This window comes from Varanus komodoensis, unplaced genomic scaffold (assembly GCF_004798865.1).
Source record: "Varanus komodoensis strain SLA01 unplaced genomic scaffold, ASM479886v1 scaffold10, whole genome shotgun sequence".
Taxonomy (NCBI): domain Eukaryota; kingdom Metazoa; phylum Chordata; class Lepidosauria; order Squamata; family Varanidae; genus Varanus; species Varanus komodoensis.
The window spans coordinates 20,938,020-20,958,537 of NW_025335269.1; the positions used below are offsets into that span (position 1 = coordinate 20,938,020).

At 40.4% G+C, this 20,518-nt stretch overlaps 2 protein-coding genes across 4 annotated transcripts in view; one reads left to right on the plus strand and one right to left on the minus strand.

Moving 5' to 3' along the window:
• The window catches only part of SACM1L (SAC1 like phosphatidylinositide phosphatase), a 31,602-nt gene extending 24,516 nt beyond the window's left edge, over positions 1–7,086 (plus strand). For both annotated transcript variants that reach the window (XM_044456082.1, XM_044456090.1), the window contains 3 exons: positions 1,697–1,789; positions 2,893–2,950; positions 5,073–7,086. In XM_044456082.1, coding sequence (XP_044312017.1) covers positions 1,697–1,789; positions 2,893–2,950; positions 5,073–5,209 — 288 coding nt within the window. In that variant the 3' untranslated portion in view covers positions 5,210–7,086. The remainder of the gene's footprint in view (positions 1–1,696; positions 1,790–2,892; positions 2,951–5,072) is intronic.
• Positions 7,087–9,323: 2,237 nt separating this feature from the next.
• Positions 9,324–20,518, minus strand: part of LIMD1 (LIM domain containing 1) — a 46,945-nt gene continuing 35,750 nt past the window's right edge. The window contains exons 4-9 of one of the 2 annotated variants that reach the window (XM_044456180.1): positions 16,359–16,426; positions 15,024–15,086; positions 14,300–14,430; positions 12,838–12,889; positions 11,382–11,450; positions 9,324–10,567 (exon numbers count right to left, since the gene is read on the minus strand). In XM_044456180.1, the coding sequence (XP_044312115.1) occupies positions 10,430–10,567; positions 11,382–11,450; positions 12,838–12,889; positions 14,300–14,430; positions 15,024–15,086; positions 16,359–16,426 (521 nt within the window). In that variant the 3' untranslated portion in view covers positions 9,324–10,429. Of the gene's footprint in view, positions 10,568–11,381; positions 11,451–12,837; positions 12,890–14,199; positions 14,431–15,023; positions 15,087–16,358; positions 16,427–20,518 lie in introns of those variants that run through there. The other variant, XR_006417199.1, reaches the window with a different exon arrangement.

Sequence of the window (20,518 nt, forward strand, 5' to 3'; positions counted from 1 at the left end):
GGTGCATGTTGGAAAAGCCAGGAAAGTGTGCTGGCAGGTAGGGGGATGGCCGGCAATAGAACTGTAGTGCAAACTACTCAGGAGAGGTTCCAGGAAGGGGGTCTTGGTGGAGGAGGGGATTGGGTGGGCAACTGTTGCTTGAAAAGCCCGCAAGTGCCATGTTGGCACAGGGAGAAGCCTAGTAAGAGCCAAGCAGAAAGGGGTTGTATGGAGTAGATGGGTGGACTGGTGCTCTTGCACTCATGACCTGCTCGCATGTTCCCATGAGCAGCTGGTCGCCACTGTGTGACCAAAATACTGGATGGATGCTTATTCTGATCCAGGAAAGCTCTTCGTATGTTCTTCGGTTCATAATGCAGGGTCTAATGGTACAGTAGGTCACAGAAAAAGGAAGGCAGGAAAGGTGAAAAAGTCAAAGTAGGTAGGAAAGAGCATTTCCCCCCTTTGATCGCTCCTTTCCTGTGTGGGAATTTGGTTCATCAGGAGGGTATCACCTTATTGTCAACGTAGGCTAGGTTGAGTGATATTGAATGGGTGGGGATCTCTTACATCCAAACTCAGCCCTCTAGCCTTGACATCTGTATTTTCTGTGCCACCCAATAAATAGCCAATGCTCTCTGAGCAATAAGCAACAATAATGAATACAGTAAAATACAATACACATCAAAATAATAAAATATCATAAAATTACATCAAAAATTTAAACCATTTAAAAACCACATTTTTGCAATTAAATAGTTAAGACTAGTCCATCCTGCTAAACCTGCAGTAAAACCACAGGCAATACCTTCAGGCTACCACCACGTGCTATTTGGAGTTCGTAAATGCCTCAGCAAGGAGAACAGTCTTAATCTGGTGCTCAAAAGATAATAAAGTTGATGCTAGGCAGGTTGGTTCCATAATTTGGGGGCTACCACAGAAAAGGCCCACTTTGTTGCCCCCAGCTGAGGTTCTCTTAGAGATGGCATTTGGAGTAAAGCCTCAGATATTGAGCATCGTATCCGGATATGTTGTGGTTGGAAGATGCATTCTGTCAGGCATCATGGTCACTGAAGTTATAGAATTAGAAATGGGTGGAAGAAGATTGCCCCTACGAGGCCCTCCATGGATCTGGTGGTGTCACTGTGGGTGTGGCCATGCCCACTAACGTTACTGCTCCCACCTGCCTATTTCAGCCTTTCTCACAGTGGCCCTGAGAAGGGCTCTTTCTGGTGCTGGTCAGGTCCCTGGGCTCACGTGGTTCCTAGGCATCCTTTCACACTACTCGGCATGACTCAGCCAGGACTGGAAAGAGTGGCTGCCAGCCAGTTCTTTTTCCCTCCATTTCCCTGCTGTTATCTCCCAACTCTGGTGCTAAACCTCATCCTCTGGAGGAGCGCATGACCCTGTGGGCTGGATTTGGAGTAGGGGCTCCACATGGGCCATATGTGGGGGGCCTGCAGCCGCCTTATCCCGTCCAGGCTTCAAGGGACTGGGAGCAGCACTGAAGGGTAGAGAAGGTATAAACTGCGGACATGGGCAAGAACTTGTTTTTCCAGTGGTGTCATGCTGTGGTAAGGAAAGCCTTACCTGATGAAAATGTCCAGACAAGAAATTCAAGGGGAGAGGTTAGATTCTAGAGATGCTGCAGGATTCTTTCTTTTTAAAATAACTTGGATCTCAATTGTAATCTGTTCAATCCCGGATTCTTTTACAGGATGCTATAGATCTATTTCTTGGAAATTATTCCGTGGATGAAGTAGATTCTCTCAGTCCTCTTCATGTGCAGCGGGATTGGAAATTTTTGGCTGTAAGAAATGTATAATTTTTTATACTAGTTTGAGAATCTTAAAAAAAGTCACAAAATTAGGATGAAAATAATAAAGTATAGGGATTACATTGTCAGGACCTAAAGCCTTAATTCGCTTCTGATTAAAAGCAGAGCATTTTTTCAGGATTTAATTGCTGGATTCTAAAAAAGGGAGAATGTCTAGTATCAGTTAGATTTGTATCCCACCCTTCTTACAAGGAGTTCAGAGGGAGGTTTTGGATCAGTCCTGGGAGATTTGTGACTTGCTGCAAGCCTCTGAGTGGCCCATTCAGGTGATCAAAGCATCATGCACCCATATAAGCCAAGAGTAAACAAGCTAAATGGCAGCAGTTAACCTTAGGTTCCCGTTAAGTTCAGCCTTGGAACTCTGGTTAATGGCTTCTAACAAGGCAAGATTCAGAAGCCAACTTCAAAAACATATCTTATATTCTGACTTGTTAGTGAAACCATTAATTAGTATTATCTGCTTCAGGTGGAAGGTGAAGCTATACTTAATTGTGAATTTCTCTCCTATTCTCTTGCTTGCACAAAGGGCAGTGGAAAGTAGAAGCAAAGGGTCTGTACACATATGTACAGAACTCATGCGCATCCTGGTCTGTTAAGCGGAAAGTGATGAGTTATTCCATCACCGAGCCAGGCTTGGAATCCAGTGCTGCACTAAGCTAGATATAAGACAAAGCCCGAGTGCTGGGCAGGGTTTGTCATGTCATCTAAACCTGGCAGCATAGCATTTTTGAGTAAAATGCTATAGAGGATATGTAATTATGATGAATCATAGGGTTTTATAAAAAGTTAATGTACGTTAGAGGTTGAGATACTTTACTTGTAGCATGCTATTTCAAGGCTGACCAATGTGTTGTGGTATAGTAATCCACAGAAGCTAATGCCCCAATAACTCTTCATGTGTTGAACATTAAAACCCAGGGAGCTGAGAATTGCTCCTTTTACTAGCTAAAGTGGGACATTACAGTTACTCACATGCCACTTGCCTGTACTACTGTGCCCTGTCCTTGACATTTAACTGAACTTTGAAATTAAGTGTTACCTGTTGCCTTTTAATCTCCGCCCTCTCTCTCTTTCAGTTGCCTATTATTATGGTGGTTGCTTTCTCAATGTGCATTATCTGTTTGCTTATGGCTGGTAAGTGATCATTCTAAAATTCACACGGTATTATATGTAACTACAGTGGTACCTTGGCTCATGAACTTAAATCTGCTCCATGACTCAGGTCGTGACCCAAATTGATTAGGAGCCAAGTCAAATTTCGCCATAAGGTTCAGTGTAAATAAGGTTAATCCGTTCTGTAACCATTTTTTTTTTTTAATCACAAAAATTTGGAACGAAGTGACAAAGAACAACAAAGTAGCAAAGGACAACAAGATGGCGGCCATCTCTCCCCCCGCCCCCCTGAGCATGATTGCGGCCATAGACAGGCACAATTGCATGTGCGTTCAGGCAGGGAAGAGGGGTGCAGTTGTGGCCGTCTCCCCCACCAAGCGCAGCCGTGGCCATAGATGGGCAGGGAAGAGGGGCACAATCACGATCGTCACCCAAGGTGGAGTTCGTGACCTGTGGCAAAAATTTTACGAAATTTCTGTTCACCACCCGATTTGGTCGTGAACGGAGGTGTTCGTGAGCTGAGGTACCACTGTACTTAACAGTGCTTACTGAAAGTCAATGAGAGGTTGTTATAGTTGTTTCTTCTGGAGCTTTATCTTCAAGGCCAATGTGTAAGTGAGAGATCAAAGTCCATTAGTAAATGAGGTGAGAAATATAACAGATGGCCTAAAGCTGTGGAGAACCAGAACAAGTGTGGTTATTGGCTATCTGAACAGCCATAGAATAGTCTCATTGAACAGTAGTGCTGGAAGGTAAACTAAGCTGATTCTTTGCCCCGAGGCAAAACATTACATATGTCAACTGCCTGCAGTTTAATTCACATTATAATTGTAGAGCAGAAGCAAAGCAAGTGCATCATCTGAAGTGCAGATAGGTGCACTGAGCTCAGAGGTCCCTAGTTGTTCTGAACTCATAGGTACACGTGGGAATTGCTATGGACGCCACCATAAGATGCCTGGTTAGTGGATCACTGTTTTGGTGTCTGCCTGTTGTGTCTGTAGATCTCAAGCTGTATCTTGTTTCATGTTTATTGGAAACTGCAGTGAAAGAAATGTTCTAATTCAGGTGGTGATAAAATACAGCTAATGCCTCTTTTAAATATATTTTTTGACAATGTCTAGTAGCTGCTTCTTTTTGGGAAGAGGTTATTATACAGCTAAACTTTGTATTGGAAAAAGCTTTAATGGTCACTGACTTACATGTTCTTTTAAAGTGTTTACCTGTTTCATGGAAATTAACCATGAAATTAAATTCATGATCAGTACAAATAGATTTTCTGCACCGTTTTAACTGCTAAAAGACTAATATTTCAACATTGGAAGGATAAACACGTTTTGGACTGAAGTGGATAGGCTGGACATGCATGTGGTAGGTATTTCATAAGTGGAGTCAGTGGACAGACTAGATGGCCCAGGAGTCCCCTTCTGACTCTGTTTCTATGTCTTATAATGCAATGGGTTGAGAACCTTAATGCTTTCAGGATTTGAAAGGGTGGCTATTAAATGTCATCTTCAGGTTGAAACTTATTTGACTCTTCAGTTTGCTTCTGTTGAAACCTGTGTATAATTGCTAGACAGTGCCATGTATTTCATATTATCAATTGTTTTGGATATATACAAATCTAAGTAGATATATACAAAAATAGGAAAAAAATGGAAGTTTTATAGGTACCTGTAGGTGGTGGATTAGGAGCATAGCTGACACTCTGATCAAGAACCAAAGGCAGCCACGTTATCATCATTTTATCCTCACAACAGCCCTGTGAGGTAAGTCACTCAGTGAACTTCACAAAAAAGTACGGACTGGCCCTCAAACACCATCTCCTAAATTAATCAGATCTTTTCCAGGCTAAGAGGAAGAATTTGTTCTATTTTACCTCTGGTCTACAGCTCTTTTTTCTTACAAAGGAGAACCAGTTTTAATGAAAAGTGCAGACAAAGAGCTTAAATATGAGAATATCTTCCTGCCAAGATGGTGATTCCAGTACTGTCAGGATAATACAGGAAAAGAAGATATGAACCCTGGCTTATGAATTTGAACTAATAGTTCAGAATTAATCTTAGCAGAGTTCTGTTCCTCTCTTCAGCTGCTTTGAGGACTGTTAAATATTTCTTATGTAATTGCAAGCTTTTATATTCCACAGGTGACACTTGGACAGAAACACTGGCCTACGTGCTGTTCTGGGGAAGCGCAAGCTTTGGAACTCTTGCTATCATCCTTTACAATGGCAAAGATTTTGTAGATGCTCCCAAACTAGTCCAGAAGGAGAAGATGGACTGAATTTGTGTGTGTGGAAAGCGGCTTGGTAGGGATGACTCCTCAAGTCACTCCTGGAATCTCTACTGACCTGCTTTCCACACCAGCTCGTGGTCTCTTTTTAGCTTTCATCTTGACAGGGTGAAAAAGTGGATCCAATTTATTACTTGGTGGAGGGTATTGACTGTTTGGTTCTAGAGTCACAATGATCTTAAAAGTATTGCATTTGCTGGAGAGCTTGCACAGTAACACTAGGGAGATTAAGAGACAAAAGCAAAACACTGTGGATAGAGTCTTAATAGGATTCAGGTTTGACAAACTTTACATTGCAGCAGTATAGCCTTGTAAAAATGTTCAGATAACTCAAGCTTTGAAAGGATATGCTGCTGTTCTCAATATCACAAGAGCTAATTTGCTGCAGGATTATCTTAACTAAGCTACATTATCTGATACTAGTAAAAGTCTAGCTTATTAAGAATAACAAACATTGCTGCTGAATTAAACTTGTAGTTGAGTGCCCATATAGTCAAGAGAACAGTTTCTTTGCAAGTGCAGGGTTGTATGTTCTTGTCCCCTATGGATTTTCTTTGTTCCTAGTGGAGAATGTGATTTTTTTCATTTCTCTCCCATGGGAAGGCAAGTCTCTCCTGTTAGTTTTGGGACAATGTTGATGCAATATTTTGTTAAATCATTGTTGAGAGGATGAGGTGTTCAACAGACTTTGTGTGGAACACTTCTTGTGTGCTTTAATCACAGTCCTTAAGCTTAGAAACAAATTTCAGTGTGATTCAAACTGTTTTGTCCTTTTAAAGATGTAAATGGAATCAAAGAATGTAAAACTGTTTATTTGAACCCTCTTATGCTAAAGGTCCAAAGTATTAAGTTTCTTTTTGAAGAATGTCAAATGTAGAAGATGCTACTTAGTTTGGCAAACCAACAGGTACTTACACTGCCTTGGCTTCAGAGGGATATTCTGTGGAGGAACATTCGATGCGATTTTCGGGCAAAATTCCATTTTTGCACTTGGGATCATCATTAGCTTGCTTTACATGCATGCTACTACATTTCTCTACAATTGTAACTTTCTCTGAAAATGATTAAACTATAAGACTAGCCTTGTGTTGGTTATCAATAAATGTGTGTCTCAACTTTAGTGCTTCCAAGCTTTATATTAAAACTAGATCTAAATCAAGGACCAATTTTAAAATACTTTGTCATTCATTTTCTAACTACATGTGTTCAGATCCAGACTTGAACCAGCTTCAGGTGCTGTGCATTATTATATTTCTTGTAAGTATAGCTGTATATTCAGGATTGCAATTATGAATATATATTAGAACATGTAGATAACCAGGGTTAATGCCGTTTCAGTCCAAGCTAAAATCCAACTCACTGCAGTGTTTTCATTGTATGACAATTGAGATACTATACAATCTTTGCAAATGGCAACTGTCCACCTTAATCTTTGAATGTCTGAGGGGCTCTTTGGTTTTGTCTAAATATAACCCTCTCACAATCACCTGTAATATACACACTTCCTCTGTGAATTTTAGTTAATGCAGTGGAAAGAATGGTCAGTGGTGTTTGAAAAATAAATTCAAGTTGTTCACCCAAATGTGTGGAAAATACAGGCAGGGAGTGCATTTAATAGCTGGTTCCATTGTCAGACAGTGTCTTTTTAAATGACTCCTCCTTGATTCTAATCGTGCATTACCCATTAAAAACTGGTTGCAATGATAAAGAAAACTTGGGCTTCTAGCATTGCTAGAAAAGAGTTAAATTTCTGCAGGTTTGAAGGAAGGATGTCTATATTCCTGTGCTTTGTAAAGAAGTTGCATTTCTAAGTCCACCTCCAGTGTACTCAAACCAGTAATAAAACTTCAATCTTTTCTAAGAACTGACTTCTGTGTCCATATCTTTAATAAAGGTTAGGTGTTCACTGGGGCCTGCTGATCTTCTAGTGCATATTCTGAATGAGTACAAAATGAAAGTTAAAGTTGACAGACCATGTTCATTTAGAGTTGGTAGTAGACTTCTACTAATTGCCTGCACAGAACAAATTAATTTTGGAATCTGTCAGTGTTATAATGCCCTTACTCAACTCTGTCAGCCAACAACAGTTATGCTATATACCCCTCTGTTTACTGCACCTAAAAAGGCTACTGTGCAGCTGGGAAGACAGTAGTCTGGGGAAACTGCACTACGATGCAAGGTTGCAATATCTGTGAGTGTTTAGCATACAAAAAGGCAAGTAAAATGAGACATGAGGTTTATGAAATTACACAGCAATAATGGAACCCTGGATTCATTGCCTGAAGCTGAATGCCACAAAATTTAAGGCAGACAAAAGTACTTTTTAACACATTATTTATGGAGCTTGCTGCTCAAAGAGATAGCAATAGCCAGCAATTTGTATGGCTTTAAAAGGGAATTAGGCAAATATGGCTATCAATTGCTGCTAGTAGTGATGGCTCTATATTACCGCTAGTCTCAGAGGCAGTCCATTGACGGAGGTCCTGTTGGTTGGCAGATCGAGCTTCGGAGAGGGTGAATTGAACCTTTTCCTGAACGGGGTTGCGCTCCCTCTTAGGGACAAGGTCTGCAGCTTGGGAGTGCTCCTCGACCCTGAGCTTTCACTGGAAGCTCAGGTAACAGCAGCGGCAAGGAGCGCTTTCCTCCAGCTTCGGCTGATTCATCAGCTGCACCCCTACCTGGAGTACGACTGCCTTGTGACAGTGACACATGCGCTGGTGACTTCCCGCCTTGACTTCTGTAACGCCCTCTATGTGGGGCTACCCTTGAAGACGGACCGGATACTTCAATTGGTTCAAAATAGAGCTGCCAGGCTGCTGACGGGGACTGGACGTTATGTTCACATGACTCCAGTCCTCCGTCAGCTTCACTGGCTTCCCATTGAAGTCCGGGCCCAATTCAAGGTGTTGGTGATGACCTATAAAGCCCTAAACGGCTTGGGTCCTGGTTACCTGAAGGAGCGCTTACATCCATATATGCCCAGCCACCCCCTGAGATCAGCGGGAGAGGCCCTTCTCTGGTAGCCCTCCGTGAAAGAAATTAGGAGGGTGGTTACTCGGAGGAGGGCTTTCTCAGCGGTGGCGCCTAAGTTATAGAATGAGCTCCCCAGAGAGGTCTGCCTGGCGCCGTCGTTATTTGTTTTTTGGCGCCAGGTGAAGACCTTTTTATTTAAGCAGCATTTTAAATGTTAATATTATTGAATTTTATCTGGCCAGGGTGGCTTATTTTATATTGTATATTTGTATTTTATTTTAATGTATATATTTTAAAATGTTATTTATGATTTAACTCATTGTTGTAAGCCGCCCCGAGGCTTCAGCGAATGGGGCAGCATAAAAATGTTTTAATAAATAAAATAATAAATTGCTGGGGAATACAAGCAAGAAGGCCACTGGAACAGCATGCAGGACAGAATTCAGCACCATTTTTCTGCAGTGAGAGGTTATCTGTCAGGGCATATTTTGCTATGTAAATAAGAGCACCCTCTCTCCAGTTCTGCCAGGGCAGTGCATACGATCACTCTTACAGTGGAAGAAGGAAAAGTGAGCCTTCCTAAAGCTCAGGAAATTATTCACAATTGAAGTAATGTCCTAGTCTTGCTTAAGAGTTTAAGAAGTTGGTAACTTTGCATAAAAAGTTGTGAGCTATTATTCTGTAGTAGAGGAAATCTGCTATTTCATGCATTCTTCACCAAATGCTATTTTAGAACTCATCATATACCTACGTATACCTCAAAAGGTTATTTCATTTTTATTTAGCTCTGGTTAAATATAAATTCCAGTTATTTCTAACTAAGTGCAACATAAAATGGGAAGAAAATTCAAGACGTGTTAAAATATCAAATATAATGCTTAGCTACTGTGACTAAATACTTCTGTTCTTAACAGTTATTTTCAGCATCCCTGTGCTCTAAAATTTACATATGGGTTCCACTCAGTTTCTATGGTTTAAATATCACCAGTTAAACAGAATAATAGTACTTAGACATATCTGAAGGTTTTACCAGCCTCATTCAGGAATTTAGAGGCAAACCAGCTATTTCAAGTTCATGATGGAAGATTGTCAAGATTTTTGATTAAGATATCTTAAATGTTGAACAAACACCTTAGAAATGATCCAGAATTAATTTATTGGCACACAATAAACTTCACTGATATCTTGGGCAATGTTTTTAAATTAACAACGTATCTGCTTCAGTTTATTTCAATTAGTAGCTAAAAGTATACAAATATTCAATAGTCTGTATCACATTTATTAATCACACAATTACAAAAGCTATGATTCAAGGCATGGGAGTTCAAAGACAAAAATAGTTGTTTTATTCTTTCTAGACATGCTGTATAAGATTCTGTTCCTGAAAACACATCCATTTCTGTCAGTCCACATAGTAACTGACAGATTAGATCTTAAAACTGTACACATAAAAAGTTGGTACACTGATCTCAAACTGTTTCAAGTGCTTTAAGCTGAGTTATAAAAGAACAGCAAGTTGCATAAATGCTCTTAATGTGTGCTTTTGACTTATTCTGACTAGCTATTTGACATCAATACTGATGCCTGAGCTCTGGAAATAGATAAAAGGGCTGGAATTCTAAATGAATAGTGAGAACACCTGATCCAGCTCTCCTAGGCATAAAGTTCAGTGTTTGTCTTTTCAAAGATTAGGGTCAAACAGTTGGGAAAAGGGATTAAAATTTTTTTTTACAGAGAAAAAAAACAGATCTGTTTCTGTCTCAGTCACCATGATCACTAAAAACTCAAGAGCTCACTTATAATACGTTTCCACAATGGGAGGCACAATATATATCTAGAACAAGAAAACTTGAGTGGCTGGTGAGACTGAAAGTGTGTTTCCACGGCTGGCACATTAGAACTATAAAAAAGAGAGGCCACTAGATTAGATAGTCATGTATGTCTTTACATGTGGTACTACAGGGAATCCATTAGATGGTTCTTTGTTCTGAAATCGATCAGAACAAAGCAAACTGTCCCTTCCACTTCATCCAACAAAGGGGTACATAGGCCACAAATCCCTTTGGATAATACTGCATGTGTTTGCCAACCACATCCTTTCCAAAGAATACCTTTGCATGCAATGCACGGGGCACAAAAAGCCTCTTTCTTCATTCTCATACTGCAGATGGCCATCTGAGAGAAATAAGCACCTAAAAGAAACCGCTGTATTTCCTCTAGGAAGGTTAGCAGTGCTGACTAGTAGTGATGTCGGTATGCGGCGCCAGGACTTGTGCCTTTCTCTATATGTTTAAGATGACACGAATGGCAAAGCAAATGTTCATCCAGTGGGTAACAATGATGTCCGTCTTCATCATTGAGTTCCATGCTACAGTCCTATGTGTATAAGAGAGGAGGAGACAGGAAACCCCTTATTTAAGTGGTGCAGTTATTCCCAAACAAGGCTTTCATCAAGGCTTTCCTACCAGCAGCTAGGCCTTCAGAGAGGTATTCCAACATTTTAGAATGGAAGAACAGCACAAAAGCCAAGAAACAGCAAACTATTGGTAGTTTGGGGGAAGGGCGTGGCCATCCAGGGAAACCCAAAGGGCAGATACAGCCTGAGGTTGCCCACCCTGAGCTATTGGGTTAGATCAAGATTTAGCCCACCTTGGGAGAAGATCCAACCTCTTGTGCATGCATGTCGTAGGGAAGAGGAAACCAAACCTTGCCTATTTTTACTACTTCCACTCTAGAAAATTCACTCAAATCCAAATTTGCTTTAGCTGGAAAATGCAATTCTTCCCTACAGTGGGCTTATTAAGTACAACCAGAACTGCTAGAGCTTCACAAATGTTACATGTGGCTCCACCTCTGAGTGACTATCCATGATGGCACCAGGAGTCAGTGGAGCACAGAATGACTTGGGTGGCTTCCCTACAAACTTTCAGCTGACAGTATTTGCTCAGAGGACCCTTTTAGATTAATCTAATCCTATTATCAAATGTAGATAATGTCCCCATGTTGGGTCAGAACACTAAACAGTGGGAGGAATTTAAATGTTTAAAGAGGTTTTATATTGCAGTGCTGGATATCCTCCAACTGAAGAGGGAAAACTTTTCAAACTGAAGGTATCCACATTTTCCAGATTCAGTTGGCCTCATTCTGTAATAGTACTTTATACAGTATCTATAAAGAGCCATTGGCCCACCTCACAGCGGTAACACTCCACATGGTAATCCTTGTCCATTGACACAACACGGATGGTCTCATCAGATCCCTGCAAATTTTATAAAAAAGGAAAACATTTTTAAAGGGGAGACAGACTGAAGTGCACTAATGAAGAGTTGGTCTGGCCAAGTGAAGCTTTCCTCTGGTAAATGCTGAACCAGCATATTTACAGTTTTGCTAGAAAAAGCAAAGACAATTTTTAAAAATTCTACAAATGGGATTTGTGCAAAGCTCTGGTAGCATCCTCAGCACTGACAAACCCAATGGTCATTGGACTTTTAACACTTATTTAAACTAAGACAAAATTGAGTGTGAGAAATGTTTTAGCATTTTAAGTATTTTGTTTGTTCATTCATTGTATTTCTATCCTGCCCATCAGCCTAAAGGCTCCCAGGACAGATTGTCCTCACTTGAAAAATTATGTTGGAAACAACTCAATTACAGTTTCATAACTCAGGAAGTAGTAAACAAGAAGAGCTAAGGCTCACATATTCCAAGTTCTGTGATGAGGAAATACAGGTTATGCAATAACATATGTGAGCATATGTACATGCATCTATTTAATGTGCCAAACTTACTTTGGTTTCAGGTTGAATTTTCTTTACAAAGACTTATAAAGAGAAAAGTTCACAGAAGAAAGAGAATGATTATGGATGCCATCCAAAAAGTATCAAGGGCACTCAAACCCCACAGAAGTCAATGTGACTTTCAGCATGAGTAGGTTCATTATGATCAAGTCCCACTGAGATCTGGGTGCCTTACTTCCTTGTAAGCACACTTAGGATTGCAGTCTAGGCCTTGGGTTTGTTCCTGAGTTGATTTCAGTAGGAGTTAGGTTCCACTAAATTTTATTGCATCTCATCCGTTGTACCTAAAACAAGCTAAAATTAGCTGTGACCAAGTCCCACTGAAGTGAAACAAAAGCTATGACCAATTTGCTAGTTTGTTTGTGGGTTTTTTTTTTTTTTTTTTTTTGCAGTTGCCTGCAAGATAGTTGGAATATTTTAACCTATGATGTTATTTGTAAATTGTTAAAATCTAGCTGGTCACTGACCATGATAAGTTGTTGTTGTTGTTGTTGTTGTTGTTGTCTATTCAAATTCCAAATCCATATTGCTCTCTTCAAGCAAAACCAGTTGAGTGTTAGGGTATCTTAAAAGCTAACAGATTTCTTTCAACAGGATCAGCTGCACAAAACATTATGCTTCAATAGATCTAGCTGAAAACCTGTTTCATCTACTACAAGACCCCTTGTTGTTTCACATCTAACCCTTCCTTTTGGAGTTGTTCACAGTCACTTTTAGCTTGACTGGGGCCTTGTAAGACATCAGGATTGTCCTGCTCCAACTTTTATTAACATGTTTAAATCAAGACTGCTGTAAAAAGCACCAACTGTATTCTTGAAAAATGAGGAGAACAAAAATATAATCACTTACTTCACTTGGGAGAATGGGGAGCCCACAAGCTGCACACTTTGGTGCCAAGACCCTTGTTGAAAAACATAAAAGAAAGTTACGAATATGCAAAAGAATCTGAACTGAAATCAGTTTGTACATTGATTTAATGTCATGCCTTTTCCAAGAACTGGAGCTGTTGTGACAATGCTGAAAACTCTACTATGTATTTCCACCTTCCTGGCAAATCATAAGTCTACACATGCAATAGCATGAAGCAGGAGTGAGGTGGCAGAGTTCATCTGTTTAGACAGTGAGCAATGGATCACATATCTTATGTTCTCCCACATTTAAAGCAAGCAAACAAAAAACTAAGTGGAATGCTAGCACAGTAGAAGTTGGGTCAGATTATAACCTGGTTCCTTGCTTTGCTGTCTTTTTTTCAGGGACTATTAAAATGATATAGCCCAAGCTTTAATCTGAAATGGTTCAGTCCCACCCAGTATTCTTCCAGCTCATTCTGCTGCATATGTAGACTATGAACCAAACCAGACATCGTGCTAATCACTGAAGTTTATCTTTCTCCTTTAGCATAAAGAGGCGTGACTCTGACTCGGATCAGAACCACCACACAGTGGGAAGGAAGATTTAACCCTACCCCTCCACCATTTGTTTCCTGAACTCTGAATCCAAATCAAGGCCACATGTGCTTACACTAAAGAAAATACTAATCCTCAGCTACATAATTTGCATAACATAATCATAGAATAGTAGAATTGGAAGGGGCCAATCAGGCCTTTGGGTCCAACCCTCTGATTAATGCAGACTAAGTTAAAGCATTCCTAAGAGATATCTGTCTAGCTGGATACTGAATGACTCTAGAGTGGGAGAGCCCATGGTCTCCCTAGGTAGCTTAGCTCTATGCCTACAAACCTAGAAAAGCCAAGCAGATAGGCTGATTCTCAAAGAAAGACCACGCCCGTTCAAGAATTTGGATCCCAGGTGCTGCTGGACTACATCTTCACTGGCTGTGCTGCCTGGGGCTGATGGAAACTGACATCTAACAGCATCTTGAAGCTAAATGTGCATTAACCACATCAGCAGTCTAATGAAAAATGTCCATCCAAGAGGATATAACTAGTTTTTCACTTTATCTAATTCTATATTACCCTGCATTTTTTTCCTGAAACCTTCTAAATTGTGCAACTCCTTGCTTTTTGGGCTTCAAGTCTATACTTGAGCTTGTTCTTATTGGGATCATATGCTACTGAATATGCTAGCAACTATTTTCACATAGAAATGTACACCAAATATATTTTATAGTTTGAAATGCACATTAAGGAATTGAAACACATTGGGTTGGATCCAGGATCTGCCTCCTGCAAAAGGAATGGCTTCACTCACAGAAAGTCCCTCTGTCCAATTTTTCATTCTTATTTCACTGGATCTTGCTTGCAGCTAAGTCTGTTTAGAAATTTCTCTGCATAGTCATCATTGTCCTTACTTGTGGTAATCTCGGACACAGTAGATTTTATTCTCATTGTCTACTGTGAACGGCACTCCATCCAGACATTCATTACATATCACACAACGGAAGCAGCCAGGATGGTATGACTTCCCCAAAGCCTGCAAAATCTGCAAAGACAGTTGGAAATTGCTTATCAGTAAGTATTTGATTATTTAAAAACACAGTACATAAGCAACCTACAAAAGTTTATATGGAATATACCAGGATTGCAACAAGGTAGGGTATTAGTGAATTGTTCCCTGAATCCTGGGCTGCTTCATAAAGCTACGCACTGCTACTTGGAATCTATCTGGGCAATTTCAGCAAGAAATAATGCCAGGAGATGGGAATTACTGTTAAAGAGCAAAGTATGATTGCTGTATTTCTGATGGAATGAGATTAACTTGAAGAACAGGTATAAACAGTGAAAATGAATGAGCAAGGACACACACAAAAAGAAGTTTTGAATAGCAGAAACAAGAGCTGCAACATAACCCAATAGCTTATCTTCAAGTAAGCATTAGGAATTCACATGGCTTGATTTTTGTAGCTTCCATGGCTGACCTGCACAGCTCCTAGTTAGATGTTACTTTCAGCTTCTCTACAATAGCTGTCCATGCAGCAACTAAAATAGGGAAAGGGGGTCTCAGCTGCAAAGAAAGCTTTCATTAAGTTCTGGGTGGCTTTTTAGCGTGTTTCTTCAGACAGTAAGGACACTTACCATGTCCATGATCAAATGGCCACATATGAAACATCTATCAGCTGACTGCTGGAAACCTGAATACTGTGGTTGGAGACCACGAGGAAGAAAGAAAAGTTGTTTTAAACTTTTGCAAGGGAATAAAACTTAAAGATTTTGACTCTTAATTAGGGTAAGACCAGCTAACAGTGACCAGCTATGGTCACTATAATGCACTAAGGCTTTAAAGCTTCCCGGTATAAAAAAGAGTGAACTTTCTGAGCTTCAGTGTAATGTAATTCCTGAGAGAGCCAACTGTGAAGTTCCAAGTTCAAACTTCATCTCAGTACTAAGACAAGGGCAGAGCGATCCAATGGCCTTCTAAATAGCATCTGCAGAACTATAGGATTTTTCAAATTTTTGATCCAAGGTCGGACGTCTAGATCTGAGGTCTCCACATCTAGGGATCTGTACTCAGTTCCCTCTCCAAGCTGGTGTGGAAATGATCATGCCAGCTGCTTCTCCAAGAGCACAACCATGGTCTCAGAGAAGGGGTTCAGGGAATGTTTCAGGGGGCAGCAAGGGGAATCGCATTGCCAAGTCACAGCATACCCTGGTGGCACCTCAGCCTCCCCCCAAAAACCCCACCACTACCACCACAGCAAGGTGGCGGGAATCAGCCCTCAGCCACTTTGCAAAGAGGCGACTTTCATTTTTGTGCTTTCCCACTATGCACAGGAAGCCCATCATCCTCTGAGTTCAGAGGTTTACAGGCATCCCTACTGGTGATGCCTCGGGTGGCCTTAAGCAAGCCATTTTATCTCAGTCTCACATCATCACCATCCAGAAAAGGGTGATAATTGCTCTTTACATGGTCAGTATGATATGATGACATAAGTAACTGAATAAGTGCATGAAAATTGCAGGCCAATAAATGTTATATCTATGGACTATATCAGGATTGCAACAGGGAAGGAAGTTAGTGAATTGTTCCCTGAATCCTAGGTTGCTTCATAAATCCATGTGTATACCTAGAACATATTCTTGCCCACAGACTTAAAGACAGGTAAGGCATATATAAAAATCTCAATGCTACAATTACGAAAAATAAGCAATACAGTTTGCTTCGATTACAGTCCTCTTATCTTGCAGTAAGGTGCCTAAGCAGGTGAGAAGAGATGCTCATTTACTCCTTATTTCACTGTCCTTTGAAAAACAAACACACCCCAATTTAGGCAGAGCTGCCCCTGAAGAATGACGCCCTGCCAGTGGGTGTTCTATTCTGCCATTCTTCCCTTGGGTAGTTCCCTTTTTGTTAAACTGCATTTGAGAGTTTTCTGTATGAGAAATACATGGAAGAGGCTACAGGAGACTCACCAGAAAGTCTTCTTCACAAAATACCTTCCCATTAACAAAATAAAAGGCTTTCCCTCTCAGCTTTCGACCTGGAAGGAAGGTAAAAAAGAATCAAAGACCAGCACAAAAAAATGTTTTGAATATGCACCCTTCATTTCTGGAAACCAGAAGTAAAGGAGCGATTTTAATGTAACTAAATGTAGTAGTACAGCCATCCCTTATCTGGTGCCATCGACATGGCAGGAAATGATGGGAGTTGTAGTCTAACACATCTGGAGGCACCAGACTGGAGAAGGCTGCTGTCAAGAGGCTATGGCATACGATCGTTACATTACATTTATACCCTGCCCCTTTTGCTCCTGTGAGGAACTCAATCCAGCTCACATAGTCCTCCTCCACTCCATTTAATCCTAATAACAACCCTGTGAAGTAGGTTAGGCTGAGAGTGACTATCTGGCCCAGTGAGCTTCATAGCAAACCCATCGGGGAAGCACTCCAGTGTCCCAATGGTAGACACATAAATGGCTGTTGCTTTGCCCTCTTTCTGGGTGCTTCCACTCCAGCCTTTGCCAATTTAGTAACCTCCAACTCCCGCCATGAAGAGGCAGCATGGAAGGCAACAGGTTGGGGATGGCTGTTTCACTCCATTTTCAGATGGGGACCTGAACCACTCTGGCCATGCAAGATGCTTGCATGCATGGTTCCCTGTAGCATAAAGGAACAATTACCATCATCCTGCATTTCCAATTTACACACAAGTCTAGGTGTGTAGACCTGTGTTGTCATTCTACCATACACATCTACACAATAGGATCTTACACTGTAGGCTTGAAGGCAAGAGCACTTTTACTACTAATATCTGTAACACCTAAATTAGATAACAAATGGGATAAAAACTCCCTGTCAAATATTAAAACAATATTTTTATTTAATCTTTTAAAATAGTAGTCTTTAATTTTGAAGGATGTAGGATTGGACTTTAACTCCAACCTGCAACATGGGAACCACAGAATATATTTTTAACCTGTACATTAGTCCATTTTACTCATCCTTAATTCATTTTTTGTTCTTTTCCTCTCTTATTTTTTCCTACTCTAACAGAACCTTTAAAGAAACAAAATGAAACAAAATGGTAGTGGTGTTGCTGATCACTAGCAGCTAGCGCAATCTACTTCAGCTATGGCCCTGACCAAGTCTGTTGGTTCAGCCCACCAGTCTAAACAATTAAAGACAGTGGTCTAAAGACCAGAAGTACAGAAAGCTAACCAGAGCAGATCACACAATTAAGCTCCCTTTTGCCAAACTCACTGCATTAACACCAGAGGGCGACTACAGACAAGATAGAAAATTTGTGTTTTGGAAGCTCTCAAATAAAGTGTCTGATATTTTTGGCAGCTTCACTAATATATCTTGCCAATACATGACCCAAATCTCATGATCCTAACAATGTTAAATAATGAAGTACTGTATTATGGGCATTTCACAATCCGTGATAAAATGGAAGCCCATTAGACAGGTAGGTTGTCCCAGAAATTAGACTAGTTGCATGTACACCAATTCTTCTAAGACATTTACAAGACTTTTGAGAAACTTAAGTCAGGAATCTTGTCATAAAATGCAAAAGGCAGCCCTGAAGGTGTTTTCATTTCCCCTTTTCCCTTTCTACACAAAAGCCTCCAGCACAAATGCACTGACAGTGCTGAAGTTTCTAAAAAGGGAGGCCCAGTAGCTCAATCCAGCTAAGAATTGGCATCCAGATAACCTGCCCCAGAATATATGCTGCAGTAGTTGTGATTAAGCTAAGTGGTAACTGGAGACAATGTCTTTTTGATGCTGGTATTCTGCTTGCAGAATGAATGCCTTCTCAGGGAAACTCACCCAGTGCCTAATTTGCTATCATTTTTAGTTCCAGGTAACATTTTTTCTACATTTCCAGGCTTTTAAACACTGCTAATGCTAAGTTTATAGTATTGTTCTGGCAGTACACAGCACTGCTGCCGCAGCACTTGGGCCCTTAAAGCAACCAGCGCCTGTTTTTATGGAAAATATGTAAGAAAAAACCCTTTAGAACTAATCCACACTATTGTCTAAATCACAAAATAAAATGCACTTCAGAAATCTAAGTTGTTTGGTATTTAGTTTAATGATTAAACAGTTCAAGTGGTTATAAAAACAAGCAAATGTCCAGAGGTTTTTTTTCCATCTACAGCAATTGTTTTCACATGAGTAAACAAAATGAGAAAGAGAAGAACAATCATAGAGTTACCTGAACTGCTCCCTCAATAACAGCTTTTCATCAGACCTTGGGGAGGATGAAGGTCCTAACTAGCATAAGTGACATAACTTGGATAGTTGCCACTATCAGTATGTGACAGACATAAATCATTCCATAGGAATTCTGCACTGTGTTGTGGTCCGTTTTTAGAACTTGGCAGCAGTGCTGGCTCTTGACAGGATGATACCATTTATAATATTTATTACATTGTTTATAAAAATAAAAAATATAAAGGCTTTGATGAAAAGTCATCTGTAGTTGAAGGTGTTCTACAGTACTGCCCACAGAAATATGCCTGCATGCAAAACACTAGAAAAAATTGGGGACAAAAGAGCTGCCAGTTTAAAAATGCTTGTCTACTCAGAAAGAAATCACATTGAGTTCACTGAGCCTTACTCTAGGAAAACAGGTGGAGGAGTTTGGCCTAGAGGAGATGTTATTGAACTGTGGAACACAAAGTGGGCTTATTTAAACAAATTATAAAAATAATGATTTAAAATAGTGAGAAGGAAGAGGTAGACTTAAATCATTCAGCAAAGTTTCTCACTAATGACTCCACACGTATTTTCTAAATAATGGTACAGGTATGAGCACTAAACCATGTTAATTTACAACAAAACAGAGTATGCCATACAATCTTTCATTCTTATGAACAGGCCTTGCATCTCTTTGTTGTACTATATGTTTTTTCCATGGTTTCCTTTTTGCCCAAACAAGAGGGTCTTGAAAATACTCCAGTACTGACAACTTGTGAGGTAAAGTATGGGAATATAGAAAAATGTGCATTGCGCACTTTTGTATTCCCTTCCTCTTTCCAGTGTTGGTCCTTTCTATTTCACACTGCCCACACACACAAAAAACCAAAGACTCAAACAAAAGTAAAATGCCACTGACTGACAGATGGAAACAAGGCACTGGGCAGCATAGAATAGATTACTTCCAAAGTATAAAAAACAAAAAGCTTATCAGCTGATTCCAGAAACAGTTATTTTTAGACTAGATCCAGCAAAATCAGTATGGCATTTATTCATCACTAATGTAAACTGCTCCTTCATGGATCACTGCCTTGTCGTGGCGAAGGGGCTTGCGTAGCTCAGTGAAGCTATGAACTATGCCGTGCAGGGTCACCCAAGACGGACAGGTCATAGCAGAGAGCTCTGACAAAACGTGATCCACTGGAGAAGGAAATGGCAACCCACTCCAGTATCTTTGCCATGAAAACCCCATGGACAGTACCAAAAGGCAAAAAGATATGACGCCAGAAGATGAGCCCCTCAGGTCGGAAGGTGTCCGATATGTTACTAGGGAAGAGCGGAGGACTAGTACTAGTAGCGCCAGAAAGAATGAAGCAACTGGGTCAAAGCCGAAAGGACACTCAGTTGCTGATGTATCTGGTGGTGAAAGGAGAGTCCAGTGCTGCAAAGATCTATACTCCACAGGAACCTGGAATGTAAGATCCATGAATCAAGGCAAGCTGGATGTGGTCAAACAAGAGATGACAAGACTGAACATCCACATCTTAGGAATCAGTAAACTAAAATGGACAGGAATGGGTGAATTTAATTCAGATGACCATCAGGTATACTACTATGGGCAAGAATCCCTCAGAAGAAATGGAGTAGCCTTCATAGTCAATAAAAGAGTACAAAAAGCAGTACTGGGATACAATCTCCAAATGACAGAATGATCTCAGTTCGAATCCAAGGCAAACTATTCAACACCACAATAGTCCAAGTCTATGCCCCAACCACTGGTGCTGAAGAGGCTGAAGTTGACCAGTTCTATGAAGGCCTACAACACCTTGTAGAATTAACTCCAAAAAATGATGTCCTTATCATCATGGGGGATTGGAATGCTAAAGTAGGAAGCCAAAAGATAACTGGAATAACAGGCAAGTTTGGCCTTG